Source organism: Ranitomeya imitator, chromosome 4 (genome assembly GCF_032444005.1).
Source record: "Ranitomeya imitator isolate aRanImi1 chromosome 4, aRanImi1.pri, whole genome shotgun sequence".
Taxonomy (NCBI): Eukaryota; Metazoa; Chordata; class Amphibia; order Anura; family Dendrobatidae; genus Ranitomeya; species Ranitomeya imitator.
Genome location: NC_091285.1, coordinates 201,016,421 through 201,036,493, shown reverse-complemented (window position 1 = coordinate 201,036,493; position 20,073 = coordinate 201,016,421). Strand labels below are relative to the sequence as shown.

At 46.6% G+C, this 20,073-nt stretch overlaps 1 protein-coding gene across 3 annotated transcripts in view; it reads left to right on the top strand.

Moving 5' to 3' along the window:
• PARPBP (PARP1 binding protein) overlaps positions 1 to 20,073 on the top strand; it is a 76,284-nt gene that overhangs the window by 54,579 nt on the left and 1,632 nt on the right. For 2 of the 3 annotated variants that reach the window (XM_069764267.1, XM_069764268.1), the window contains exons 9-10: positions 1,745 to 1,823; positions 19,558 to 19,726. In XM_069764267.1, the coding sequence (XP_069620368.1) occupies positions 1,745 to 1,823; positions 19,558 to 19,726 (248 nt within the window). The remainder of the gene's footprint in view (positions 1 to 1,744; positions 1,824 to 19,557; positions 19,727 to 20,073) is intronic. The other variant, XM_069764269.1, reaches the window with a different exon arrangement.

Here is a 20,073-nt window from a genome sequence, read left to right as displayed (position 1 = left end):
TCCTGCTGCAAGAGAGGGTGCATCCAATTACGTCCCATTCGTATGGATGATCAATTAGTCAAGTTGATGAAAGGAGAGTATCAGCACTCCAATAACTTTATGGCTAATATAAGGCAATACAATAGCTCGCTTGCTTTGGCATCAATGGGAGCACAAGTAGCGCTACCTCCTGGGCATGGTCCATACTGTTTTCGAATTCATGGACAAATTTACCACAGAACCGCCCCATTGCATCCCGCTGTGGGTAGTACTCCCAAGTTTGCCCAGATTTATATCTTGGACAGTAAAGAAGCATTAAGTACAAGAAGTCAAGCAAATAAAAAGTGCCTCCCAGCACTATCATCTCTTGGAGCGAAAATGAAAGCAATTAACCCACTCGCAAGAGCCTTCACAATGACGAGGGAATCTGAAATAGAGGAAGAGAGGATTGCTGAATTAGAAAATCGCAATCCACTCGAAATAACAATGTCAATTATAAATGACTACAACGATGACCAGAGGCACTACAATGCACCAAGGTGCAATGCAGTAGCTATAATTTATCAAAATGCAATGGGTGAACCATCATTTAATAGGGACATCAGAGTTCACCTCAAAAGTGAAAACCAAAGTGTTCAAATCGGCTTTCTTCACAGAAAGTGTGATGCAATGACATATCCACTTCTATTCCCATATGGGGACAGTGGATGGACAATACATTTGACAACTCCAATTGCCCTAGGTGTGCAACATCAAGGAATTGGTGACATTCATTTACCATCCATGCCAGTGGATCAAGATCGACAAGAAAAAAATCACCCTGTTGCAGTACTATGCATACAGGCTTGCCATTCGTGACGAGTTCAATCCCCTTTTAAATGCTGGAAGTTGATGTAACAATTTATCGTTGACAGTTACGTCAAAAGGGCTAAAAGCTGGGACACCAGTAATTTTACGGTCCACTTTCATTGGAAGCCCAAGAGCTATGCAGCAAAATTACCAAGACGCCATGACAATTGTCCGAAAATTCAGAAAGCCAAATCTTTTTGTTACGATGGTCTGTAACCCAAAGTTGAAAGAAATTACTGAAAACTTAGAACCATGGCAAAGGCCAGAGTTCAGACGAGATTTGGTTGCACGAGTATTTAAAATCAAACTGCAAGCTGTGCTTAACAAGATTTTGAAAAAACACGGTTTTGGCCAATGTGCATGTAATAGAATTTCAAAAGCGTGGACTACCACACGCTCACATGCTCTTAATCCTCGGAGAGGAAGATAAACCGAGGGACAAAGAAATAATTGACAAATTGGTCTCTGAAATCCCAAACGAGACAGCAAATCCAAAACAGCATGAGGCAGTGATGAAGCACATGATTCATGGCCCACGTGGCGAAGATAACCTGGTGCTATATGCTTCACAGATGGTCAATGTGCAAAAAAATTTCCAAAGGAATTTTAATAGCGATAAACCCCAATGTTGATGGTTATCCACAGTACCGTCGACGCAATACTGGGAAAACCAGACGAGGAACGCGTGAAATCGACAATAGATGGGTAGTTCCATACAACCCTTATTTATTACTGAAGTACAATTGCCATATCAATGTTGAGATATATGCTTCAATAAAGTGTTTAAATATCTTTTCAAATATGTATACAAAGGACATGACTGTGCCAATATGAAGTTTGATATATTAAACTGGAATGAACCAGCCATGTACCTAGATTCTCGGTATATAAGCGCCTTTTTAATCATCTTTTGCAGATCTCCTGAACAGAATGGATCCTCTCCTAAATCTCTAAACCAACGTGTCCAGAAGTGCTTGGACAAAAAAAAACCCAAGGTAAATGTCAAATTCTCCTCCAATTTATAAAACATAGATTTTGACTTTCTTTCTCCTATTTGACACCTTTACAAACCATGGTTGAGCTTAAAGGGAGTCTGTTAGCAAAGCGTGACTGTTCAAACCAAGTACAGGTACTCTGTGCATCGTGGCGGGGCCAATCCTTTAACTACACCTTCCCATCTACTTGTTTTCAATCTGACAGATTTTCCTATGTAGAGCCAGAGACGAGTGATTCAAAATAGAAGATGGAAGCGCACAAGTAGTTGGGAAGATGCACTCAGCTGTTTGGCCTTGCCAAAGGTGGACTGTGTGCCTGGGACATGGTTTGAACAGTTGGTCTCTGCTGACAGTCCCTTTTTAAAATAGGCTGTAGTATGTCCACTTTTCTGTACCCCCATAGAACTGGTGTAGGATGGTCTGGAGAGCTGAGCTGGTTCTGGAAGCAATTGGATCGCTGTAGCCTGTGATTCAGCTGTGTAGGAGAGCATGACATTTGTTGTTTTCTTTGACATGCTTTTCTTGTCACCAGACCACTGGAGTCGTTGTATAGTCACTAAACAAGGCAAATGAAGCAGTATGCCACCCTGTTTTTAACCCCTTCACCCCCGAAGGTGGTTTGCACGTTAATGACCAGGCCAATTTTTACAATTCTGACCACTGTCACTTTGAGGTAATATCTCTGGAACGTTTCAATGGATCCTAGTGATTCTGAGATTGTGTGTGTGTGTGTGTGTGTGTGTGTGTTTCTTTTTTTTTTTCGTGACATATTGTACTTCATGATTGTAGTAAAATTTCTTCATTCTGGCTTGCGTTTATTTGCTGGAGCAATTGGCAGACGCCATGTCATGTTTGGAGAGCCTCTGATGTGCCTCATGCCTTTTTCACACATCCGTGTCTCCGTTCTCCGGAGACACTGACACACGTAAACCCATTCAAATGAATTGGTGTGTGTGCACATGACACTGTGTTTCCACAGACTGTGCTGTCTGTGTGCCCCACTGTAGGCATGTCTGTTCAGCCGGCAAGGAAGAAGCGCTACAGTAAACGCTGTTCCTCGGCGCCAGCTGCTGAAGACGGCTCTAATCATTCTCCCCTGCTTTGCCGGCGATCGGCGCGAACATAGGAGAATGATGAGTTATATTCAAGTCAGAACAATGACAGCAGGTGGGGGTTTTTGGGACTATTACTCCCATCAACCTACACCTGCTGCCGCTAATAACCGTGACAGTAGGAGTGGATTATGGGAGTATTTCTCACCCATCGCCTGCTTTAAATGAATTAAAATGCTAGGTCCCCCCTGGGGTGCCCACGCTTTTTTTTTTTTTTTTTTTTTTTTTGTAATAGGTTGACAATAAATTTAAATAATTAAAAATAATGGTGTAGGGTCCCCCCCATTTTTGTCAACCAGCCTCGCTAAAGCAGACAGCTGGGGGCTGGTATTCTCAGGCTGGTAAGGGGCCATAGATATTGAAACCCCCCGCCCCCCCAGCCTAAAAATAGCTGCCTGCAGCTGCCCAGGAAAGGCACATCTATTAGATGCGTCCATTCTGGTTCTTTGCCTGGCTCTTCCCACTTGCCCTATATCGGTGGCAAGTAGGGTTCATATTCGTGGGGTTGATATCACCTTTGTATTGTGAGGTGACATCAAGCCCATGGCTTAGTAATGGAGAAGAGTCTATAAAACGCCTATCCATTACTAATCCTATAGTTACATGGTAAAGACACAGCCAGAATAAAGTCTTTTATTTTTAAATAAAAAAGGAAAAGTGTATAAAAGCATAACGCTGAATTCCACCGAAGCACTCTATCTTACTGTAGAGTTTCATCTCTGGCGGCCTTCAGTGTGGTACTGATACGGCACACGAATGCCACACGTGTGCCGCAAGTATTATACACACGGACATGGAAATCACCGATACAGTTTTTCCGGTACTGGAAATAAACAGACACGTGAAACAGACCTCAACAGGGAAACTAGACCCCTTCAGGGAACTGATCCAAATTAGTGATGAGCGAATAGCATTGTTGCTTGGGTGATCTCCGAGTATTTTGGCATGCTTGGAGATTTAGTTTTTGTCGCCTCAACTGCATGATTAACGGCTGCTAGACAGGCTGAATACATGTGGAAATGCCCTAACAAACAGGCATTCCTCATATGTATTCAGCCTGTCTAGCAGCCATAAATCATGCAGCTGAGGAGCGGAAAACTATATCTCTAAGCACATCCAAATACTTGGAGCTCACCCAAGCGTGCTTGGGGAGACCCGCGCAATGAGTATATTCGCTCATCACCAATATAGGTGTGGTGAGCACATTCAACCCAATGTCGAGCCGTGAAAATTAAAAAAATAAAAATAAAAAATCGCATTTACCCCACAAATGTTTTTAGCCCCAAATGTTGCATTTTCATAATGGTAACGAGAAATGGCACCATGTATGCTGATACCCCATATGTTTAGCCGCACGGCAGGGCTTGGAAGGGAAAGACCGTTGTTTGGTTTTTTGAAGGTAAAATTGCATAGAATTGTTAGCGGATGTCATGTGCCATTTGGCTAGCCCTTGATGTACCTAAACAGTGGAAACCCCAAACAATTGACCCCATTTTGGAAACTAGACCCCTCAACGAATGCATTTAGATGTGTGGCGAGCATCTTGAACCCTCAGGTGCTTCACAGAAGTTTATAACGTTGAGACGTGAAAATTAAAATCCCATTTTCCTCACAAAAAAGTTATTTTGGCCCCAAATTTTAATTTTCATAAGGGTAACAGGAGAAATTGCCCAAATTGTATGGTGCAATGTCTCCTGAGTATGCTGATACCCCATATGTGGGGGAATACTACTTTTGGTGAGAGGCTGAGTGGATAGCACAGCAGCCTTGCAGCGCTGGAGTCCTGGGTTCAAATCCCATCAAGGATAACATCTGCAAAGAGTTTGTATGTTCTCCCCGTGTTTGTGTGGGTTTCCTCCGGGTACTTCGGTTTCCTCCCACATTCCAAAGACATACTGATAGGGAATTTATATTGTGAGCCCCGGCGGGGACAGCGTTGATGTGTGCAAAACTGTAAAGCGCTGCGAAATATGTTAACGCTATATAAAAAAAATAAATAAATAATTTCATCCGCTACTGCTCACTGTTATTAGTGGCTGTAGGTGTCGGATGGGAGCAGTAATCACATCAGCTGACATCAGTGACCGGAGGTAAACTGTAACTCCGATCACAGCTGAGCGCTCCCACTGTTTGTTTTTTTTTTTACTGCTTGCGAACCGCGACTCTCTGACCAGCGGGGATGGTTTCACCACCAATCAGAAGTGGTGTTTGCTGCGCTGTCGTTCATATGACAGCGTATCAAACACTGTATTGTCGGGCCCCCCATTCAAGTGAATGGGGTTCGGGTCCGTTCTACTGGATGACAGGCTGTATGGATGCATCATGCAGCCTGCCATCTAGAGGTAGCAGAGCTGACTGTGATGTCACATCCTGCTGACCTTGACTTTTCTGCAGCACATGCGCTGCAAGAAAAGTCAGTCTGCGTATTTGCAGCCTTTTTTCCGTTAACAGAGAACGGATTTGAGTGACGACTTGTGGTGTGTGGGTTTTTTTTTTTTTTTTGTGGATTTAGTTGAAGCTTTTTTTTTAAAAACATTTTACGTAACGTTTGGGATCACATTTATCCAGTGCTCTACGCTGAGAATTTACTCTGGGGTTTCTATCTAAATTTGAGTGATACGATTCCGATGAAACTGCAGAGGGATCCATTCACTATAATGAGGCAGCAGAGTTACTCAGGAGTCTGTGTGGCCTCTGTTCAGCAGTGTCCTTTTCAGAAGTGCACAAAACTGTGGCCGACTGCACTCTTATGCAATCCTAAAAAGACGGACACTGCCGGATCACAGATCAGACTGCGTCCACAGTGCCTCCATCTGCCTCATCTTGCGTCGGGGGTTCCAGCTGAATCACGTATTTCAGAGATTTACATGGAAACTCCAGTGTAAGCGCTCAGCGCAGAGCACAGGATAAATGTGTGCCAAGCCTTCATGCGATCTTTGGGAGGCAGAATGAAGAAATCAACAGCAGGTGAAGAATTGTTTTGTTTTCTCTTTTTTTTTTTTTTTTTTTTTTTTTTTTAATGCCGTTCCTCGTGCGGTGATTAGGCGACTTTGTTCTTCGGGTCGGTGTGATTACAGCAATACCAGATTTATATTGGGTTTTTCACCTTCGCCACATTGTGGGACACAGGACCGTGGGTGTATGCTGCTGCCTCTAAGTGAATACAAGAAAGAGTTATCTTCTCCTCTGCAGTATACACCACCCACTGGCTCTAGACAGAACCAGTTCATGCTTGGTGTCCGTAGGAGGCACACTGGGGTCTACTATTTAGACCATACTTTTTTTTTTTTTTTAATATTTTTTAGTTTTTTACTTTTTTAAACCCTGTTCACGAGGAAGACTAGGGCGACGGACCCTTTTAAGGGGCTGATCTCCCCCAACCAACAGGTGAGCATGGCGAGTGTCGCCTCCCCGTATCCTCTCCTGCGACGTGGGATGCCATGCCTGAGCTATCTTAGGGGGGTGACTGTTCCTTTCAGGGAGCTGATCTCCCCGCACCAGCAGCAGCCGGAAACATGGAGTGTCGCCTCCATGTACCCCCTTCTGAGCCAGGCTACAGCTGGACACATCCCTGTGAAATCTTAGGGGAGTGAACCCTTAGGATACACAGGGGCCCCTATGGCGTCCGTGCTGCTCCCGCTGCACCACCACTGATTGAACAGCGGTGCTGCAAGGAGCTGGACGGTCCCTCCCCACCTCCCCTCTAAAAGGGGATGGTGGTTGGAAGGTTCCTGCACCGTCCACATCGCAACCCTCACCTGCAAGCAGAGTGCCGGCTCTGCCTTCCCTCCAGCTCCGGCGGTAAGTTTGGAATCCCGGGGGGCTCCTGCAGCACGATCCTCTGGATCCTTTTTCCGGCCGGGCATTCTCTTACCCAGTGCGGACAGACAAGGGGGGCCCTACAGCCGTTGCGGCCCACGTGGCCCTTTTTTCAGTCGGGTGCTGGTAATTTAGTTCTCGGCTTCGGCCCGTTTTAGGCCGCAAGCCAGTAATCCCATCTTGCCCCGGCAGCGCTGAAAAATTTAGTTCCCGGCTTGTAGCCTGCGCTAGGCCGCAAGCCGGTAAGTGTTCCGGCAGGCGCCGAGAAATTTAGTCCCTGGCTAGGCCACAAGCCGGTATTTCCGCCTCTGTTCTGGTGGCGCCAAAAAATTTAGTCCCCGGCTTGCAGCCGTTTGTAGGTTGCAACCCGGAGGTGCCGCCCACGCTATGACACATTCCAGCAGCCCCTCCCACGATCCTGGCGCTTCTCGTGCAGAACAAGAAGCGCCCGTTGTTTTCTGGGGGGGGCCCATTTTCCTTCCCCCCTCATTCTGCTTCCGGACACATGTATCTGGAAGAGGCTTTGTGGATGGATCCTGTCTTTGAGCGCTGAGACCAGCGCTAATCTGCATCAGGAATCAATCCAGCTCCGGACCACTGAACAGGATCTGGAAATCTGCTCAGGGTAAGGAACTCAACACCCCCCTCCCTCCCCTCAGCGGTATCCCCTTCTACCATTTTCTGTAAATAGCCCTGTAAAAAGACTCATGGAAGCATACTTTACGACTCCTAAAGTGTGCAGGCTTATAAACAGAGTTTTAAGTTCAAATCCCAACACAGCCTTAAAACAACTCTAATACGATTTTTACAGTCTTTCTTATTTCACCGCATGTAAATCCTGCCAGCCTGTTTTTTTTTTTTCCACAAAGTGCAGAACTCACCACTCTGCAAGCCTGCGACCCCTAATATGCTCAGGAGCCCTCCACTGTGAGAGTCCAGGGTACTTAGTCCCCTTAAGCGGGCTTTGTCACTGTCAATGGATTCTCCAAAGCGATTGGATCCCTCCATGGATCGCTGATCCCATCGATGAGGTAGATGGATCCTCTCCTACCAGAGGGCCGTCGGCTAGCAGGGGCCACATGCATTGCAGATACGTGCAGGCATCTGGAAAATGGACATGTAGTACGTCTACTGAGCTATCGTGTACCTCGGCATCTGCGAGCCTCGCTCTAGCAAACAGGATTTACTTATTGAAGCAGTCATCCACACTCTGTAGGTTGACGAGGTCTCTGGTTCTGATCTGGGTCACGCTGTCCTTCAAAGGACTAAATTCTCTCATAGAACATTTGCCAGTCACCCAGATGGGTGTCCGGATAAGCGATGCACTACATTGGATGCCATGCCTGGGCTGATTTTCTGAGGTGACTGGTCCCTTAAAGGGCACCGATCTCCCCACACCATCAACGCTCTTGGAGTGGCGCCCCCATATCCTCTTCAGTGATGTAGGATGCCATGCCTGGGCTGTTTTTTATAGAGGCGACAGGTCCCTTAAAAAAGGCATCGATCTCCTCACAACATCAACAGACGAGCACATGGAGTGTCGCCTCCATGCATCCTCGTCTGCAGCCAGTCCTAATGCCGGACAACCAGTCCTGTCCACCCAGGGGCCTGAATCCAGTGGATGCACAGAGGCACTCCTTTTGGCATCTGAGCAGCCCCATTGCATCACCACTGCTTAAGCGAATGATGCAGGAGGCGGATAGTCCCTCTCCTCTTCCCTGTTAAGGGGATGCTGGATCAAGGGTTCATTACTTTAACCCTACACAGTCCAAAGACAGCAGCGACCGCAAGAGATAATTTATCCTGGCTTGCTGGATACAGCTGCGCATTCTACCGCCTGGAAGTTCTCTCCGGGTATCCTCTCTACCCTTCATGAATTGCTAATGTAATGGGCTCCTAATAGGAGACCTTATCTACTTCGATTTAGAGGAGGCAGTACAGCTGGCCAATCAAATCTCTCCAGCGGGAGACTGTCGTCCACGCATCTTTGGACGTGGCTAGTTGTGCGACGCTGTCAGCAGCAAATGCTATTACATTCAGAAGGGCATTGTGACTCAGAAGATGAAAAGCTGTCTCTGCATCCAATAATCCGCTGACATCACCTTCTTACCAGGATGGTCAGTTACGTTCCCCATGCAGGAACTAGGGTCGCAAGTGTCTTATAGACCCAACCAGCAGTAGACGGGTTGTCCTACACAGGCTAGGTCTCTGGGATCTAGGTTCCTATTAAAAGGACGGGAAAAGTTTGATCGATCCTGGACCTCAAACTTCTAAAAAGTTTGTCAAGTCCTGCTGTTTTTGGATGGAGTGCTTCCGTTCGGTCATTACCTCAATGGGAAAAGGTGGAGTTACTAGCATCCATTGTTGTTCGGGCTGTTTACTTCCACTTTTTTTTTTTCCCCTCGATTTAAAAAAAAAAAAAAATAAAAAAAATCTCGTGCTTCGACATTCAGGAACAGCATTTCAGTTCACGGCTTTGTCTTTAGGTTTTGCTTCCACTCCGAGTATTATCAAGGTTTGTGTCCATCTTACACTCTTGGGGAATGGCCATCCTGCCCTATCTAAATGACTTTCTAGCTAAGGGACCGTCCTATCAGTACTGCGCTGAGTCCGTCTGTATCACTTTCGATACCCTTTCTCGCTTGGCGGATAAACTTAAGTCTTCCCTATTTCCGGCCCAACAGATTTCCCTTTTGAGGATGATCTTGGTCCTCGTCCCCTCATTCCATCCAGTTTTCTATGAAGATTCGGGAGAAAATTATAGCAGTAATGGAAGTAGTCCCCTTCGCTCCTATTGTCTCTGCGGGTCAGTCAGGTTTCAGATGGTGGACTCTGAGATCCTCCCTCAACCAGGGGAGATCCTTTCTTCCGGTTTAATGGCTAGTACCAATTCCAGTCTTTTGGGCTGGGGAGTGTCACCATACTATTCTATGCCGCCGGTCAACTCTGGAACCCCCAATCTGTTTTTTGGAGATCCGAGAGATAGTTAGCCTTACAGCAGTCTGTAACTGTCTCCTGGCGGTCACACTATTCAAAGTGTATCGAATAACGCCATGGCCATGGCGTACATCAATCGTCAAGGGGGTACCCGCATCCGGGCGACCATAGCTTAGGACTCTCACATTCCCCAATGGACAGGGGTGTATCACTCGATGATCTTGACAGTGCAAGAAAACTGGGAGGCAGGCTTCCTCAGCTGCCTGAGTCTCTCCTCAGGTGAGAGGGACTCCATCCAGAAGTCCTCCAACAGGTCTGACCTCACTGGGGATCTCCGGAGGTAGATCATATGGCTTCCATACTGAATGCCAAAGTTCTCGAGTTCATAGTTCGATCTCGAGACTCCAAAGCCATCGCAGTGCATGCTCTAGTTCTACGTGGTGTTGGTTCCGTTTCCCTCTTCCACTCCCTTCCGAGAGCCTTTAGGTACGGAAAGGATCCCAGTGATTCTTGGTGATCCGGACTGACCACGTCAGGCGTTGTTTGCGGAATTAGTACTATTAGTCGCTGTCTTTCTTCTGGCGATTGTTGAATCATCCAGATCTACTCTCCAGGGTCCGTCTTGTCACTAGATCACAGGGGTCCCATGGAATCCTGGGTTCTGACCCAGGCGGGACTCACTACAAGTTGTCAATGGCTAGTGCGGTAGCCCGCCTCAGTATACATTTCGCTTGGGGCAGGGTTCTCGGACGCCTCCCATAGATGGACCTGTAGAAGCGTCTTTCACGCGAAACGGCCGTTGTCCTTCCCCGCATTCCTCCTGCACCTGTCTGTCCCAGGAACTTTGTCCACAGACCTACTATGGTATAATAAAGGACTTCGTTTACACAGCTCATGGGTGAGTGCTGCATCTTTTCTGCATTTGTTAGACCAAATATGTGTAATTTTATTTTTTTAATACACCTTTTATTTATTTATGCGTACAATCTTTTGATATCGATCTGTGCAGCATCGGGGACACAGCGCAGCCCTGCCGCCGGGACACCCGCAGCGGCGTGCTGTACTTTGGAACACCCACTCTTCCCAGCCTGCGGCAACGCTCCACTCTTGCCTCCACCAGCGACCCTGGGACCCCCGCTTCACCGCAGCCACCACCCTCGGTAAGCAATAAGATGCATCGATTATAAGAAGCACCACCATTTTATTTAAAGTTTCTTTCCTATTTTTGTCATGAAGGTTTTGGTGCATCCTATAATCCCGAACCTCCTTAAAATCCGAAAGATACGGTATTTAAAAAAAAAAAATATATATATATATTATTTTTTTTACCTTGTCCCACTATGGGATTATCATTTTTTGCAGGCTGATCGCTTGTATGGCATGGGGATGTAGCAGCATCCCTATGTTATGCAAACTGTCAGCTCTGCACTGAGAGAGAAATTTGCTGATCATGCACTGCGCATGATCATGCCACTTTACTAACTCTGGTAACATAGTAAGGCTGAAAAAAGACATTTGTCCATCCAGTTCAGCCTATATTCCATCATAATAAATCCCCAGATCTATGTCCTTCTACAGAACCTAATAATTGTATGATACAATATTGTTCTGTTCCAGGAAGACATCCAGGCCTCTTTTGAACCCCTCGACTGAGTTCGCCATCACCACCTCCTCAGGCAAGGAATTCCAGATTCTCACTGCCCCAACAGTAAAGAATCCTCTTCTATGTTGGTGGAAAAACCTTCTCTCCTCCAGACGCAAAGAATGCCCCCTTGTGCCCGTCACCTTCCTTGGTATAAACAGATCCTCAGTGAGATATTTATATTGCCCCCTTATATACTTATACATGGTTATTAGATCGCCCCTCAGTCGTCTTTTTTCTAGACTAAATAATCCTAATTTCGCTAATCTATCTGGGTATTGTAGTTCTCCCATCCCCTTTATTAATTTTGTTGCCCTCCTTTGTACTCTCTCTAGTTCCATTATATCCTTCCTGAGCACCGGTGCCCAAAACTGGACACAGTACTCCATGTGCGGTCTAACTAGGGATTTGTACAGAGGCAGTATAATGCTCTCATCATGTGTATCCAGACCTCTTTTAATGCACCCCATGATCCTGTTTGCCTTGGCAGCTGCTGCCTGGCACTGGCTGCTCCAGGTAAGTTTATCATTAACTAGGATCCCCAAGTCCTTCTCCCTGTCAGATTTACCCAGTGGTTTCCCGTTCAGTGTGTAATGGTGATATTGATTCCTTCTTCCCATGTGTATAACCTTACATTTATCATTGTTAAACCTCATCTGCCACCTTTCAGCCCAAGTTTCCAACTTATCCAGATCCATCTGTAGCAGAATACTATCTTCTCTTGTATTAACTGCTTTACATAGTTTTGTATCATCTGCAAATATCGATATTTTACTGTGTAAACCTTCTACCAGATCATTAATAAATATATTGAAGAGAACAGGTCCCAATACCAACCCCTGCGGTACCCCACTGGTCACAGCGACCCAGTTAGAGACTATACCATTTAGAACCACCCTCTGCTTTCTATCACTAAGCCAGTTACTAACCCATTTACACACATTTTCCCCCAGACCAAGCATTCTCATTTTGTGTACCAACCTCTTGTGCGGCACGGTATCAAACGCTTTGGAAAAATCGAAATATACCACGTCCAATGACTCACCGTGGTCCAGCCTATAGCTTACCTCTTCATAAAAACTGATTAGATTGGTTTGACAGGAGCGATTTCTCATAAACCCGTGCTGATATGGAGTTAAACAGTTATTCTCATTGAGATAATCCAGAATAACATCCCTTCAAATATTTTACCAACAATAGAGGTTAGACTTACTGGCCTATAACTTCCAGGTTCACCTGGAGCTTGTCATGACGACATGAGGTCACCATGGCAACTGTCAGGACCCCGGGTCACGCCATGGGGTCTCTGATCCAAGGGCAAAGGAGGGGCTGTCGTCCGTCTGCCTGCTGCAGAAATTCTGCGATTGCAGCATTTAGGGGGTTAAAGTGCCGAGAGCAGTGATAACGTGCGCACGATCACGTGGATGTAATAATCCGTTTGCATCAATAAAGCCCAAGGCGCATGGACATTTTACGGTACTTCCAATGATGGAAATAGGTTAAGGCAGGGGTCCCCAACCTTTAGCTCGGGAGCCACATGTGGCTCGCGGTCCCATGAATTGTGGCTCGCGGCTGTCTGCCATCTTGGTGCATTAGCTGCAGGTCTAGCAAACGGGTATGAGAAGAAAATCTAAAAATGGTGAATTTATTCAGTCGCCATGACAGCACAACGAGAGAGGGGATCCGCCCTTCAGGGACAGGAAACCTACAGACATAAAAAGGCGGTACCTCTCTCCCACGTCAGTTTGGTTTCCTGTCCCTGACAGCGGAACCTCTTTCAGACAGGCCCTGAGAAGAGGGTCGAAGTTAAGAAGATTTTCCCACTCCTGGCAGGCCGGTGCAGGTAGCGGGGGTCCCCTACCTCGGCCTGTTCGGGAGGCAGGAGGCACCACACGGCAGGGGGACTGCGCGGTGTAGGTGGCAGCAGGAGGAAGCAGCCTCTGACATATAGGCTAGCTTCTGGGGTGTCCGCAGCGCAGAGGTACCTGTGGAGCTGGTGCTTGGCTACTAGGGTCCCGGGAGTCAGGCTGTGCCAGTCGGGGTCGCGGCGTTGGTCCGGTGAGGGATCTGCTGGCGTCCTGGTCCGCGTGTCGGCTTGGCGCCGCGTCCGGAGGGGGCGTGTCCGGATGACGCGGCGAGCGGCGCGGCCGGATGACGCGGCCGGGCATGCACAGTAGCGTCATCTCCGGCTAATTGCGGCACCCAGCTGCGGGGACAGTCGGGGCTTCGGGGAGGGGTAGCGCAGCGCAGTGGCGGACGGATAATTAACACCTGGATTTCCCTGCTGGCCCCCATCCGGGGGCGGTACCTTGGGGGATTTAATGCGGCAAGCTGGGATGGTCAGTGTTCCTTGCCCATTCCATAATGGAGTCACCAGAAGGAACTATCGACAGCCAGCAGCAGGAGCCGCAGCAGCAACACCAGCAGTCAGATAAGCCTCGAAGAAGCTCCCAGCGTCGGTCTAGTGGCAGTAGCCGCGCTGGTGGAGCTAAGGAGACTCGGATTTCTATACCAAAGTCCTCAAGCCGTAAGGATTTGCTGGCTACGAAGGACCCCCCATCTACGGTACCACTCATTACTGGACTGGGTAAGTGATCTTCGTGAAAGTCCACTTAGAGGAAAAAAAAGACAAGGGGAACACAATCATCACTATCAGGGGAGGAAAAGTTTGTCCAAAGCCAAACATAGGCAGTGTGCCGAATGTGCAGAGCCACTTCCAGATGGGTATTTGAAAAAGTTGTGTAAAATATGTATCCAACGCCTGCTGGAGGAGGCGGCGCCTGATCTGACCTCTACAATAAGAGAGATGGTTAGACAGGAAATTAAAGGTGCCGTGAGATCCAAGTCTCGGGGAGCAGAAGTTAAAATATCATCCCCTTTATCTGAGGTAGATTCTGACTCGGGTGAACTGAGCTCAGGGTCTCTTCCGTCTACTTCCTCCTCTGAGGATCTGGAGTCTAGTCGAGCCTGTTTGTCCCTAGATAGGGTTAACCATCTAGTTAAAGCAGTTAACAGCACAATGGGGATAGAAGATACCCAGTCGGAATGTTCCATTCAGGATGTTATGTTCAAGGGTATTGAGCGGAAATCCCGAAGAGCCTTTCCAGTGATTGATAAAATCAAGTCGCTAATCTCAAAAGAATGGAAGAAACCAGAAAGGAAGGGGTCGCTTCCGCCAGCCTTTAAAAGAAGGTATCCCTTTGAGGAAGCGGCTTCATCCTCATGAGATAAAGTTCCGAAGCTGGATGCAGCAGTCGCCAAGGCATGCAAGAAAACGTCTCTCCCCTTTGACGACTTGGGGAACTTGAAGGACCCATTAGATAGAAAAGCCGACATCTTCCTTAAAGGAGCTTGGGAGACTTCAGTGGGGTCCTTGAGACCAGCTATAGCAGCCACCTGTACCGCTCGGTCCTTGATGGTATGGTTAGGTCACCTCGAAGATCAGCTCAGGGATAAAGTCCCTAGGACGGAAATATTGTCCTCCATGCCCATAATCCAGGATGCCGCGGCTTTCCTTTCGGATGCTTCAGCAGATTCGGTCAGGTTGGCCGCCAGGTCCTCGGCATTATCCAACGCAGCCCGGAGAGCGCTATGGATAAAATGCTGGCCAGGGGACTTACAAGCCAGAACAAAACTATGTAGCATTCCTTGTGAAGGAGCTCACTTGTTCGGACTGGTCCTAGACGAGCTATTGGAAAAAGCAGGGGATAATAAGAAACGCTTTCCCTTCCTAGGAAGACCCTTCTACAGACGGGACTATAATAGAGGATGGTCTAACCGCAGAAGGCCATATAGAGACTCCAACAGAGAATCTACTAGATACGACAACAGCAGAAGGAGAGGTAGAGGATTTATGTTTAATCCTTCACGAGAGGTTAAGAAACCACAATGACTGGCGGACCAGGTGGGGGGTAGGCTTTCGGCCTTCTACCCAGCCTGGGTGCGGATTACAAACAATCCATGGATTCTAAACATTGTGGCGGAAGGCCTAACCTTTGACTTCCACCATACTCCTCGGGACAAATTTATGTTGACACCTGTTCGTTCCTCCTCTACAGAGCAGTTGGCGCTGGAGTCTGAGGTCCGGGAGCTCCAACAGAAGAAAGTTCTAATCAAAGTCCCTGCAGGCGAGGAAGGTAGGGGGTTTTATTCCACTCTGTTCCTGGTCAAAAAACCTGATGGTTCATATCGCACCATTATCAATTTGAAAGGCCTGAACAATTTTTTGTTGATACCTTCCTTCAAAATGGAGTCGGTCAAGACAGCAATAAAATTACTCTTTCACCATTGTTTTATGGTTGTCTTAGATCTCAAAGACTCCTATTACCATGTACCAATACATATTGATCATCAGAGGTTTCTTAGGGTGGCGGTATCACTAGCGAGCACGGTAGAACATTTTCAGTATCAGGCACTTCCCTTCGGAGTCGCAGTTGCACCCCGGGTGTTCACAAAAATCATGGTGGAGGTTATGGCGCACTTGCATGAACAGGATATATTGATAGTCCTTTACCTGGATGATTTGCTAATTGTGGGTCATTCTGAGTCGCATTGCAAAGACCAACTACAAAAAGTCATGGATGCGTTACACAAATTGGGCTGGATAGTCAATATCAAAAAGTCGCGCCTTCAGCCCCTAAAAGTACAAGAGTTCCTGGGATATGTTATAGACTCTGGTCAGCAGGAATGTCGCCTGCCGGACGCTAAAATTGCTAAAGTTAAGCAGTTGGTCACCAGGGCAATAAATAATCCCTTAGTATCGGTCAGAAGTGCGATGTCGATCTTGGGTTCTCTTACGTCCTGTATCCCGGCGGTTCTCTGGGCACAGTTCCACACAAGGACTCTACAGTGGGACGTGTTACACAATTCCCGTCGTCTAAGAGCTCACCTCGACAGTAAATTCACACTTTCTACGGAGACTACACATTCTCTTGGTTGGTGGACTCACACTTCGAATCTACGCAGGGGGGTCCCTTGGATAAATCATATATCTAGAGTATTGACTACGGACGCTAGCCCCAAGGGGTGGGGGGCTCACTTAGGGGAGGATTGGGTTCAGGGACTATGGTCTCAGTCTGAACAGGACTCTTCCTCCAACTTGAAAGAGCTGTTGGCGGTAAAACATGCCTTAAATAAATTCCTTGTTCCCCTACAGGGTCGACACGTCGGGTAACTGTGGCCTACATTAATCGTCAAGGTGGCACGCGATCCAGTTCATTGATGGAGGTCGCAAATCATATCTTTCAGGTGGCCGAAGTACATCTTCTCTCCCTGACGGCGCTTCATATAAAAGGAAGTATCAATACCAAAGCCGACTACCTAAGCCGCAACATGCTCAGACAGGGAGAGTGGTCGTTAAATCCAGCCATTTTCAACCAGATCATTCAGTTATGGGGTTGTCCGGAGATAGACCTTTTTGCCAGCAGGGGGAACAAAAAATTACACCAATTCTGCTCCCTAAATCCAAAAGACAACCCATACGCTGTGGACGCTCTGCTGATATCTTGGCGCTTCAGGCTCGCATATGCTTTTCCCCCTCTAAATCTGATTCCTTTAGTTCTGAGGAAGATTCGGGAGGACAGGGCCCAGGTAATCTTGATAGCCCCGTTTTGGCCCAAGAGGGCTTGGTTTCCTTGGCTGAGGAAGATGTCTGTCTGCCAACCATGGATCCTGCCAGAGCTACCAGATCTGCTCTCCCAAGGGCCAATCCTCCATCCTCAAGTAGCTAACTTACACCTAGCGGCATGGAACTTGAGAGGTCCTTACTGAGGGGAAAAGGATTCTCTCAGAATCTGGTAAATACACTCCTTAAAAGTAGGAAACCCTCTACAACGAGCATTTATGTTAGTGTGGAGAAAATTTTTGTCATATTCAGGGGCTCAAATTGACCAAAAGCCATGTATAAACCAGATTCTCGAATTTTTACAAAAAGGCCTAGAAATGGGCTTGGCCACAAGTACTCTTAGAGTTCAGGTGTCAGCGCTAGGAGCATTATATAATCTTAATTTAGCCAGTAACCACTGGATTTCTAGATTTTTTAAAGCAGTCACGAGGTCTAGACCAATTATTAAACAAAGGTTAGTCCCATGGGACCTAAATATGGTACTCTCAGCCCTAACGCAAGCCCCATTCGAGCCCATTGATACCATCCCTGTAAAGATCCTTTCAATCAAAACAGCCCTGTTGGTTGCTCTCACGTCTGCTAGAAGGGTTAGTGATCTGCAGGCACTTTCCAGACATCCACCATACATGCAGGTTAGGGAGGATAGGGTAATATTGAAACCCGATCCCCTATATCTTCCTAAAGTTGCGTCAAAATGTCACAGGGTACAGGAGGTAGTCTTACCCTCATTTTGCTCTAATCCTGCTAACGATAAAGAACGTAGTTTTCATTCCTTAGATGTAAGAAGATGCCTCCTTAAATATATTGCAGTAACAGATGCCTGGAAAAAGGATAACTCCCTGTTTGTAGCCTATCAAGGGGTGAGGAAGGGTCTTAGAGTATCTAAAAACACTCTAGCCAGATGGATTAGGGAGGCGATCTCTCTCGCTTATACCGCAGGTGGCAACGAAGTTCCAGATGGTATAAAGGCACACTCCACGCGAGCCGTAGCATCTTCCTGGGCGGAGAGGTCAGAAGTATCGATCGAAGACATATGTAAGGCGGCCACATGGTCTTCCCCTTCTACCTTTCTTAGACACTACAGATTAGATCTGGGTAGTTCCTCAGACCTTACGTTTGGGAGAAGAGTACTGGAAGCTATTATCCCCCCCTAAATCTTTCGTCTCTGAAAGTCTCTCGTTGTGCTGTCATGGCGACTGAATAAATACGTACGCTACTCACCTGGTAGCAGTGTTTTTTCAGGAGCCATGACAGCACCCTTAGATTCCCTACCCTATTTTTTGGATGATTCAACACCCTGTTAGTTTTGGGTTAAAATTTATGTTCACTTGCATAATAAAATATATTTATGTATATACTGCATCTGTGTTATTAACCAAGGTGGTCCTCTCATACTCTGGAAACAACTGACGTAGGAGAGAGGTACCGCCCTTTTTATGTCTGTAGGTTTCCTGTCCCTGAAGGGCGGATCCCCTCTCTCGTTGTGCTGTCATGGCTCCTGAAAAAACACTGCTACCAGGTGAGTAGCGTACGTATTTTGTGCGTAGCCCTGCACAGAAGAGCAGATCTTATATACTGGTCATAGGGGTTTATATATAATTTAAGTATGGTATGCTGGAGACAGGATGATACTACCTGTCGGAGAAGGTGCCTGAAGCTGGATGTGACAGTGTGTTGAGAGTGCTGGATGGGAGAATACTGAATGGGAGTATTGTGGGGACCACTGGATCTTGTTATACTGCTTCGGGGTGATTTCTGTGGAAAAGCTTTGGTTATCATTATACCCATAATAGGGGTTCTGGTTGCCACTACTGCGATGGGGAGCGAGCTAATTGTGGCTCGCAACGCCCTCTCAGAGCGGAATGTGTCTCACGACCCTCTCACAGAGCGCAATGTGGCTCTCTAGGTCAGAAAGGTTGGAGACCACTGGGTTAAGGAGTTAGACTTGAAAATGATGGTCTCACAATAAGTCCTTCAAGACTGAAGAAAATGGCATAATGCTTTTGTGATCACCAATCCTTTCAGACTCCTCTGCAAGGTGGGCTCAAGACCACCTTTTTATTGAACAACATTGACCCTAACAATTATACATCTATCAACTTACTTGTGGGTGATGTATTCTGAAGAGGACAATTGAAAATGGAAATTCAATTTGCTTTTCTTAAAGCGAACCTGTCAGCACTATTTTGCTAAGTAAACTACAGACACTGTCAGGTTGGCACTGTTAAACTGGTTAAAATGATATCTGGGGTGAAGAAATCCTTTTTGTGGTTAATCAGTGTTAGAAGTTTTCGGTTAATGATATGCTCGATCTCTGGGGCTGGACTGTAGGCTGAGTCTTATCTTCCTGCTCTAAGCCAGAGAAACCAAGGAAAGGCCTGTCCACAGGCCGCCCCGAACCACAGACGGTCGGTCTCTGTGATGAGGAACATGTTTGTTCTTTGGGGCAGCCTAACAGGTCTTTCCTAGGTTTCCTGCCAACACATCACTATCTGCAACAGTTTTTTTCTACTGCAAATACTGAACCTGCAAAAATACTCAACATTAAAAGTGAATTGTGGGAACCTAGTCCAAAATATATATATATTTTTTTTCTTACAGTTAAAGCAAAATCTGATTAGATCTCAATTTTCCTGCACCTATAAAGATGATGCTGCAACCCAAATCAAACCATTGGCTTTCCCTAGTATGAGTCAGGTTCCAACCTGTATTCACCCAGCGCCAAAGATTGTTCCAGTTCTCTGCTTTGATGATGATGCTATACCAACTGGTAATCATGTTGTGTAGATTAACCCTATTACCCTTGTATATTGTTTTGTGGCTTTTTAATATTTTGTAATAGTAAGTGCATTGTGTGATCTATTGCATTCTCTGAACATATGATTTTCTTCACTGTTGCCATTGCCATTTTCTCGAATCAATATGTTTTTCTACAGTAAATTTGGTTAGCAATGAGAAGTCCAGATCTTATAACATGCATTTCTTGGCTAGTCTCAAACATAATCGTGGGAAATACAGTATCTTGAAAGTTTGATGTTACATGAATATTTGGTGGCAGCCTTCACATATCGCAACACTGCCCGAGAGCCCCTGGGAGAGCGAGTGCTGACACTAGAC